The sequence below is a fragment of the Etheostoma cragini genome, chromosome 7, assembly GCF_013103735.1.
Source record: "Etheostoma cragini isolate CJK2018 chromosome 7, CSU_Ecrag_1.0, whole genome shotgun sequence".
Taxonomy (NCBI): domain Eukaryota; kingdom Metazoa; phylum Chordata; class Actinopteri; order Perciformes; family Percidae; genus Etheostoma; species Etheostoma cragini.
In genome coordinates this window covers 18,677,820-18,688,076 of record NC_048413.1, presented here as the reverse complement: position 1 = coordinate 18,688,076, position 10,257 = coordinate 18,677,820, and the positions used below count along the sequence as shown (strand labels likewise).

Here is a 10,257-nt window from a genome sequence, read left to right as displayed (position 1 = left end):
TGGAAAATGGCTGCAATGAAACAAAGAGTGAAAAATTTAAAGGGGTCTGAATACTTTCCGTACCCACTGTATATCATGGAGAGCAAGTGTTTTACTGTGAGAGAGTTGGCTATCATTTGCTCTAAAGTGCAAACATCTCACCACTCAGATACTTTTGTCTGTGGGCTTTAACAGCAGAACATGTTTTGCAAAAAAAGGGTTCATACACAACTACAAAAAACTTAGAAGTTATAAAGAACTTGCAAACCTCTCTTGCAACAGGAACATAGATGTTGAGAAAATCTCTGTGTGGACACTTAGGTGTGCATGTGTGTGTGTTTCACGGAGGATGCATGCAAATAGAGGCGCTTATGAGTGTGCATCACTGTGACTGTGTTTTTCTCAGTTTGTCTGGTCTGGGCAGTTAGGGTGTGTGTGTGTGTGTGTGTGTGTGTGTGTGTGTATGTGTGTGTGACTGTGTGTGTCTGTGTGTGTGTGGGGGGGGTTATAAAGGGGAGACTAATAGCTCTCTGGGAGACGAAGGGAAGCACAATTATGTGCAGTTTAGCAGCTAATCTGGGAGCATGGGTGAGGTCTCAGGAGACTCCTCAAGTCCTCTACTTCAAATTCCTTCTCCGATAGGCCAGACACAGAGAGCAGCGCTATACTGCCAAGCTCCCACTCAGCCCTTCTACTTTTCTCTTTCTCTCTCTCTCTCTCACACACAAATACATAGAGACAAAACAGACACTCTCGTCTCTCCTATAGGTGGACTCTGACTGTCTCTCTTTGTCCTCATTTATATCTGCTTTTCTGTCTCATAAACATCTTCAAAAAGTAGAGAGACTGATGCACTTATTTTTTGACTGTCTGCCTTCATCGCTCTCTCACACCAACACACAACGCCAAATACTTTGGCTCTGACACACACATTCTGGCAGGTGGAGTGTCTCTCTTTCCTCTCTGTCTGCCTCCTTTTTATATTTCACATACATACACACAGAGGAATTGAACAAATCATTAACAAGTCTGCTGCATCTTTGCCGCACTCCTACAACAAGCCAATCTGCTTCTTTATAATAATCAAGCTTGCCTTGAGCTCCCGTCTCTTCCTGTTCCTTTGACATGAAGATCTGTGCTTAGACTGTGCATCATGCAGGGGGGACAACTGGTGAACTGCAGAACATCTCACAAACATCTTGTTCTCCATTCACCATTTTATAGTCAATGACAAGAAAGGGTAATTCGATTTTTTTCTGTATCCCTAGTTCCAGATAGACTGGAAACACAACAAAACATTGTTACCTGACAACAGCACTTCACCACAATAAGTCCAAGATGTTTAAAGAAATACAGCGGAACTACGGCCCCTTTTCCGCTTAAGTGAACTTTGAAAGAAAAGCCCAGATCGACAGTGAACAGCTGTCCAAGTTAGATTATGAGATAAAATATTGGATATATTCAGTCTGACGTATAGAGGCATGGTTCAAAGGTAGTCAGCACAGTGAATCAGGGCGCCCAGTCAGAGGGAAGACAGGCGGGTAAAAGCACCTAAAAACAGAGGTGCACTTTGAAATGTGAGCCACTGTACAGTCTGGCTCACATTTCAAAGTATTAACAGTGTACAGCAAGGTGTATAGGAGTACTCGAGATATACAAACTTGCAAAATTTAGTATTATAAAGGAAAGCGAAGATCCAGCTAAAATAGACATACATTTATTTGTAAGCTCGATCAATAGAAGTAATTTTGTATATTAAACACCACTGACCCAACAGTTTAAGAATGGGAAATATGATCTTTTTTCTTCTCAACATCAATTGTAGGCCTAATTTGCATATTCAACACATCTATTTGAAAACATGTGTTTAAAGGCTGGATTAATAAAAAATCGGATTTCAGGCTGCCTCATCAGGTTCAATCAACTCGCGTATTTTCAATCATTTAACAACACTTGTCATCATGTGCCGCTTCTGTTATTATTTTTGATTATTAAAAGTTCCACTGAAAACAACAGGTTAGATCAACGTTTTTTTTTTTTCACTCGGAACACGGCCCGATTCTCAGGGGCATCAAATCATTAAACACATGGCAGTGAGAACGGGAGTCTCATACAATATCTGGCTAATGGACACAAAAACCTCCCAAAACGCTTACGCTGAAATTCTGGGGACCGACTACAACCTTGACCTGTGAATTACATCGATATTATTATTATTATTATTATAATTATTATTAGTATTATTGTTATTAGTATTAATGTCAAAATGTGACAAATAGAATGCCAAACTCTCATCTTAAAAGGTCATGTGTGCTCCCATATAGTGTGTTAAGAATATTACTTCCTAATAATTTCTGTTTGATCCTGCATGGCTTTCTGTCAGTAAAAATTTCTACTTTTCATAGGATGTAAAAGTGGCACAAGTGCGAATTGACGCCCTCATCCAGTAATTCAGACAAAGAGACCCATTACTGTACATTGCAGCAGTGTAAGCGCACAATTCAGACCCGACTCTTACGAGTAGCACATTGGCAGGCCTTTTATGACAGATCCAAAAACGGCTTCAACCAGATGCATTAATGCGGGATTTAATTCTATCCTGGAAATTTATGATTCGAATAATTCACATTTCTTGAGGGGAAAAAAAATCTTGGAGGAAGAGATGGTGTCTTTTCCCCCGTCACATTAGCGGGGTTATGGAGTGTGTTGGCAGCCCAGGATGCAGGTTGGAGTTTGTTTAAAATGTGCGCTAATGACGCGCATAAATCTTACCTTGCAGGTTGGGTGCCATGGATCCCTCGGGAAAAATTCCGTCCTTCATATACACTAAGAGCTCCTCCCCTGCTTCAATGTCCCGGACAGCTTTATAATAAATCTGAGGAGGGAGAGAAAGAGGGAGAAGGAGAGAGACTTTAACTTAAGGTCAAGATGGAATTAATAAGTCTGGACCCCCATATTTTTATTAGGCTGTCGCAAGTTAAGCAAGGGCCTACATCTGAAATTGCTAATTTCAGCATTGTTGTTATTAGGAGAATAAAACACCATGCATGTCTAAAACAATATACATTTCCCAGGCTGCAGCGGATTAATGGAAACATATTTAGGTCCAATAAAAATTAATAGCAGGGCCAACAGGGGTTATTTTAATATATGACCACGCAATAGAATAGTTTTATTCCACATTTAGGCTCCTCAACGTTTATGAAATAAAAAAAACAATAGAAAAAAATTATAATTTATCTCCCTTTGTATGCACGTTAGCCTACCAAAAAAATGGTCTGCGTTCTTTCACAAAGAATAAGGCCTAATCAAGATTTTTTTTTTTTTAAATGCTGAAGAAATCCAGACGATCCAAATAATCATGTAATGAGTCTAAACCGTCAGAAAGAAAAGTGGTGAGCAAAAGGAAAATAAACATCAAACAGCTCAGCTGCGGTTATTTCTCTCCATTCACAGCTGCAGCAAACCGGGGACGAGTCTTTACACAACTATTCATTTGATTGAGGTAAATTAACTTGAGTGGTAGGGCGTGAAATAGGCCTACTCCTGAATTATAATTTGTTTTCTAGAAGTAAAGACAAGAAAAAACAAAGGAAACAGGAATAACGGCAACATTCGAGGCCATTTAGAACCGAGGCCTTATCAAGAAGTCTCTATTTAACATTTGGAAAATCCGTGAACCAAACTAAGCTTAGCCCACTCATATAGGCTAGAAAATATGTTAAGAGGGATTACAATAAACGTGTATACATTTCGAATTAAAAATAGCACAGCTTCATGCATCCCAATAAAACACAGCGCAACCACTTCAAGCTGCATGCAGAAGCTGTGATCCGAACACATGGGGGCGCTCTGCACCAACCGAAGGAAGTCATCATCACGAGGAAGGCAGAGAGCGCGCACGCACACACACACACACACACACACACACACACACACACACACAAACACACACAAACACACAAACAGTGAGGAGCAAAGCTAACTTCCAAGACTTAGTGCTCTTAGGACGAGACAAGGAGCAAAGGCCTAAAATCAATCAAAATAGGCTATAGCGTCTTATTATTAGGCTATTATTACGATAATTTTATTATTATTGTTTTGAATATTTATTAATATCATATTTGCATTTCATCAATTTGGCTACACACAGCGGCTGCGGAAACCTCTGTACTTTGTTTCGACCTAACCTTTCTTTTCTCCGTGAGATGAAGTAGTTGAGAAAGTTGCGCAGCGCTGCGGAGAGCCTCCAGCTGCAGTAGTACTTCAGTCCCGGTGGAGTTCGCGACACAACCCATAGTAGGTCTGCCGGAGAGAGAGCGGGGCGCTGGAGCGGACAAGGCCGGGGAGAGGAGGTCGCGGAGCGGCCAGGCGCGCTGCAGACGGTCGGTGATCTCTCCCTCTGGCTGGATGAAGCCCGACGCTCCTCTGCAGGACTACTCTCTAATCTAGTCAGTGAGCGCGTCTTTGATGATGATGAGTCTCTCTCTCTCTCTTTCTCTCTCTTTCTGACTCTCTCTCTCTCTCATTAGTGATTCCCTATTGCCCCTCGGTGCTCTCTCGGTTACCCGTCGGCCACTCCTCCTCGTCTTATCTCCAGCCAAAAGGATTGAGGGATCTGCGGCGGAGACCCCTCCCCGCATCTCCGATCTCAGCCACCGCTTTGCCCGCTTGATAAATCTATTATTGATGTAAATAATGGATAAAGCCGCCTGACAGACTTGCACCCTCTCTATCGGTCACTCTATTACTCTTATACGCACGGGAAAAACAAATGCGCGCGCTCACGAGCAGCTAAACACAGACAATGTTTCATAAGCTTTCTGCGGATTAAAGTTATTTAAGTTAATTGCACTTAATGCAGGAACCATTATTTCGTTCACTTTCTTTCAGTCTGGCCTAAACACAACGGCACTAGGAGCAATTCTTTAAAACTCTGAAGTCAGGTTTGGATTTCTCCGGGGTCAGAGCAGTAATTTAAATTAGTATGTTTAAAGATTATATTTTACTTGTGAAAGATGAAAATGTCTCTGTTTTATGCATTCGTCATCAAACAACACATTTCATTTATGTTATCTCTTTAATTTGTTCAATATTAATATCGTTGCTTTTCCCCCCAATAATTTTACTTATTTGTAGAGGGGGAAAACAAAGAAAAAAAATTCAACACAGGAGACATGGAAATGTTCATTGAAGAAAAACACTTAAATGAATTATAAAGAAAGAACAACTTTGCAACAATATTTGCAATATCCTATAATTCTACAATCTGTAGCCTGTAGGCTATATATGTGTGACATATCTTGCTTTGTTTAAAACAGTTTAAAGTAGCTTCATTTGTGATATTAATGACACACCTTCCACGGGATTATAGTTTAGAAGATAATTTGCAAATATTACACTTTTTTTCTTTTTAATGAATATAGCGAGTTGATACATGTGGCAATTTTAATTAATTCATTGTTAATAGTGTCTGCATTTGGAATTTTACTATCTTTGTTTGTTTGTTTGTTTGTGTGTCGATGTGTTCTACAGTAAGGCCTTCACACTCAAACCTGTCTTGATCTCTTCCCATTTCTGTCCAGTGTTTAAGGGACGGATGCCTCATCAATCACTGCCAGCATGGGGCCCGCAATAATCCTCCTCTATGTGGCCTCAGACTCACACTCTCACTCTCACTCTCTCTCACACACACACACACACGCACACACGGACACACACACACACACACACACACTAGTGTCTATGTATTGATGGATCCATCCCATGGTAGAAAGGCAGATCAAACAGCATTGGAAAGGCCTTGACTCCAAAACACAAAAGATGAAGAACTGACAAGAAGGTGTACAAGGTTCATCTTCTCTTTAAACCCTATCAACTATACACACACACCCACACCCACACACACACACACACAAACACAAACACAAATACATCTTAAAAACCCAGCAGCACTTCTATAAAAATTGTGTTCAGAGCCCATCTGTTTGCACCTGATGTGGAAACAAATATATAAAAATAATACAAAATTATTGCATGACCATAAATATCTAAATGATGCATTATCTCGCACATATTTGTTAATCTTACATCATTTATGACAAACAAATAAAGAAATAAATCAGCCACTTGCTTTTTAAAAGGTTACAGCCTGCATTTGAATTTGCCCCATGTGCACATATTTCTATAAACTCATGCATTGTGCATGCTGAGACAGAAAAGAAAGTCACTGAATAGTCTGCTAAATTATACATTTTAGCACTGAGTGGCTGTGTATATATATATATATATATATATATATATATATATATATATATATATATATATATATATATATATATGTGTGTGTGTGTATGTGTGTGTGGGGTAGTAAATAAATCATAGGGTCATACCTATGAGCCACTATACCAAGCAACTGGTCAGACAAACAAAAGCAAAGCCGTTCGCTAAGTACAAACAACAGCAAATCACAAAAAAAAAACAATCATGCACGTGACCTCGCGGGGTCTGATAATTCTCCACAATTTTCGCCAGTGCCCTGATTCTTTCTTTGACATTGTGTGGCAGTGGCAGGGGGCACTGATGTGAAAATCTTAAAAGGATTAGGCGAGTTGGTGTTGCCAGCCAATTGGTGCTTGTCAATCTCGGAGGCCGCTGTGTGTTCCCTCTCTCACTTGGTCCAAGCCCCCTTTCTCTCTACCGGTCAGGCTTAATGTCTGAAGCTTAAATGGACACACTAGCCTGTCCCCTCGGTGTGACAGAGTGACAGGTGGCAGATCAAGACATGAGGACAGAGAAGGAGACAAAGACAGCGAGGAACAGGCGGCTAGAGACAGAGACAGGAGGGGGAAAGAGCCATGTAGGCAGGGATTAGGAAACAAATAAGAGTGGAGTGACAGGAATGTGAAAACACACAGGCAAGTCATATGGATGTATTTGGCTACTGTCATACCTCCATCATGTTTTCTTGGATTGTTTCTCTGTCTTTGTTTTGAGCAGACACGTTTTAATTGTCATTACTCTTTTGGATGCATTTTCTACATTTATCTCAGTACATCTGACTTATTATAACAGTCCAAACTGCACTGAGAGTGAAATGTGTGTCAAGTAATGGCAGAGTAACACTGCTGGTACTTAATTTACAGAAACTGGGACAACAGTCAGCAAAGCAGAAAGAACAGCCTCTGATGGATTAAGAGAAACAGAAATATGCATATATATGTTACAGCAGTAAGTTGTGGCACACACATTGAATGGGGTTGGGGTTAGGGCCTGGTTAAGCAGTTGGGGTTTTATGGGCAGGGCTGGGCATCTTTCCAAAAGTATCCAATGCGTTACCCAGGTTTGTTCAGGGAGAGAAAGAAAGAGAAAGAGAGAGAGAGAGAGAGAGAGAAAGAAAGAGAGAGAGAGAGAGAGAGAGGATGGGAAAGCAAAAAGAGAGCGAAACCAACTACTAGAAGAAGGCCGTGTCTTGGATAGCGGGTATAATGGGACTCAGGAGTGTCAGGCTATTTTTTAACCTCTTTACATGGGTCATTTCCTAACAGCACTGGCAACTAGCCAAGCCATTCCTTTCATTCATTAACAGCGGACACATTTTGCTACCACTATGGTAAACACACACACACTGTAAGTGTGCAAGCAGAGATTTGCACAGATCAAGCCAGTTAGTAGATGGGAAACAATTGCAGCTAATCCCTCTTGCCTCTTGCTGACAATATGGTGCTGTTTCTTTCATAACTGGACCACAGATCCTACCAGGACATATCTGTCATGTCAATTACCTGGTCTCCGGTGAGGTGACAGGCGGCGAGGTTCTGCTCCTCAAATGACAGGGCAGAGCGGACGTATTTGAGCCAGCTGTTGCTGGTGGCATCCGGGCCAGTGTCCAGCGCAAACTTGATGTTGCCCATGTTGTCCACCACCTGTTGGAGAGGAACAGGTTAGATATTTTAAAACAAGACACATTTTTTGTCTTTATTTTTTTTTCAAACAAAAATTCGGCTATCAACAACTTCCACTTAGAATATTTCCATATATTACATTTTCCAAAGACGCTCTGGGCGGTTAAAAATGCAACATTTTAAAAATGCACATCAGGTTATAGGAAAGCTGTGCCAGGAGTTTGATGTCAGTCAACTTTAAAACACACAGAGGCAACATGTCAGTGGGTGTTAGGGACACCTAGCCTTGTCAATCCAAACAACAAGAAGAGGAAAGAGGGAAATGAGGAGAAAGGAGGAGGGAGTAGACAAAATGTGGCTTCTTTCACTTGTCTAAAGACTTTCTCTGGCACATATTGATCACCCTTTGTAACCTCTACGCCCCCGAGACTCCAAGAGTGGGTTTCATGTTACTTGCTTTCACAGAGGTAGAGGTGAAGGAGGAAAAGGAGAAGAGGGGCTTATTGTGGAGCAAAATGTGAGGGGAAGACCAGTAAGGAGTAACAATACTTCATGTATGCATATAAGAATGGGACGTCATTCTTCCCAAAATTGTAAATTATGACATATTTTAAATGATAGGGAAGGAAAACAGACATTATACAATAATTAGTGTGTTAATGTGTGTGTGTGTGTGTGTGCGCGTGTGCGGTTCTCTGAATCTGGGGGCAGCTCAGCCGAAACCCTTAAACCCACCCTCAGCACCAAGCTGTGGGTAAAGCTCCGATTTCTCCCCAGCGCTGCATGTGATACTGAGCCTGTGTGAATCCTCTGGGGAGAACTGGCCTGAGAAAGACCAACTCCTCTAATTACAACTCCCAATCAGCCTGGCCTGAGTTCAGCGCTGACCTCTAGCTTGACTCGCTGCACTCGTAATTACAGTCAAATGTCTGCCGAAGGAAATCGAGGTGTGATGGAGAAGAACCAACAAACCATCTGACGTTTTTAGATGTACAAAGTTCGTGAACCTCTCTAACCGGCTGCTTTTCTAAAGGCATGTTTGTGTTTTTTTTCCAGCTCGTAAAGTGTGAATGGTCATGTTCTTGTTGTCTGGGTGAGCGCGTGCAGAAGGTGTATTTTTGTGGGTGGGGTACAGGTGCCAAGTTTGGTGAGTAAATATGTAAAGGGTCTGGTTGGAGGTGTGGAAGAACTGCCATGTGCCTGTTTGTACAAATACGGCAACCGTTTCAGGCAAATGCATGTGTGCTTAGTTGTGTTAACAGCTTGAGGTAAAAGTAATGTTTTTACTTATGAGCCAAGGTGTGAGTTCACCCTCCTCACTAGATGCGACTGCTTTAGAATAACAATACCTGTTAGTGCCGTGGCTAAAAATAATAAAAACCGTAACCTATGTTCTAATATCTTGTTCCTGTTGTGAATTTTTGTAAGTCACACTGAGATCCTCAGAAGCAAATAATGTGATAATGTCCACTGTTAAACTAAATCTTAAATCTTATCCATTCTTCACTCTCCACATCTACAGCTACTCCCTCTTCTGCTTTCAGTTTGCAACTTCAACACCGGGCTTGATCGAGTCCAGCCCTTTATTTTATGTGTGAAAACAGTCACTGAAAACAAACCAGGCATACCCCCACCTACTACTCCACCCAATATGTTTTCTGCAGGCGGTGGAGTCAGAGTGCACTTGTCACACCATTGCCGGGGAGCTGCAACAGGTATCGTAGACGTTTCATGAACACATGGAGAAAAGATGAAATCTCGGTGGAGTCAAATTGGGATTGTTTCTTTTTTCTTTTTTAGGGGAAAAAAGTGGGGAAGGGAAGTGGGGACCACACAATTCTGCACAGACTGACACACACATATATGAATACTGCCATGCCTATGTATTGGGCATAGTAGTATTCCTAGGTTTTGGGTTCCTCCCCTCTTCTCTACACACACCTAAGGGTCTGATCACAGGCCTAATGAGCTGTAGACCTGTGTGTGTTGCATGTTTTTGTATGTGCATGTGTGTGTGTTGTCTTGGAGGCCCGCTAACACCCTGTCTGTGGGTGGAAGACTGATTTATAAGGCTTCAAATGAGGTGCAACAGAGAAGGAGAACCAGAACAAGCCTACGGCTGATTGTTTGTTTATTTACCTTTCTTTTTCATTTTACCCCCTCCCTACGTCGCGGGGGGCGGGGAGGCCCAGGTTGGAAATCATCAGCTACACGTGTGCAAGGATTTCAACAAAAGAACTGATCAATGATTTACTTTGTTGCAATATTGGAATACGGCCGAATTGCTGAAAATATGTGTAATCGGGAAATTTAAACAGGTTTAAACATCCGTTACATTTTCTGGTTCAACTTTGACCCACGGAACTGGAGATGT

The 10,257-nt window shown here is 41.5% G+C and overlaps 1 protein-coding gene across 10 annotated transcripts in view; it reads right to left on the bottom strand.

Moving 5' to 3' along the window:
* Positions 1 to 10,257, bottom strand: part of prdm16 (PR domain containing 16) — a 177,406-nt gene that overhangs the window by 18,049 nt on the left and 149,100 nt on the right. For 9 of the 10 annotated variants that reach the window (XM_034876098.1, XM_034876104.1, XM_034876096.1 and 6 more), the window contains exons 4-5: positions 7,764 to 7,904; positions 2,752 to 2,854 (exon numbers count right to left, since the gene is read on the bottom strand). In XM_034876098.1, coding sequence (XP_034731989.1) covers positions 2,752 to 2,854; positions 7,764 to 7,904 — 244 coding nt within the window. Of the gene's footprint in view, positions 1 to 2,751; positions 2,855 to 4,169; positions 4,628 to 7,763; positions 7,905 to 10,257 lie in introns of those variants that run through there. The other variant, XM_034876103.1, reaches the window with a different exon arrangement.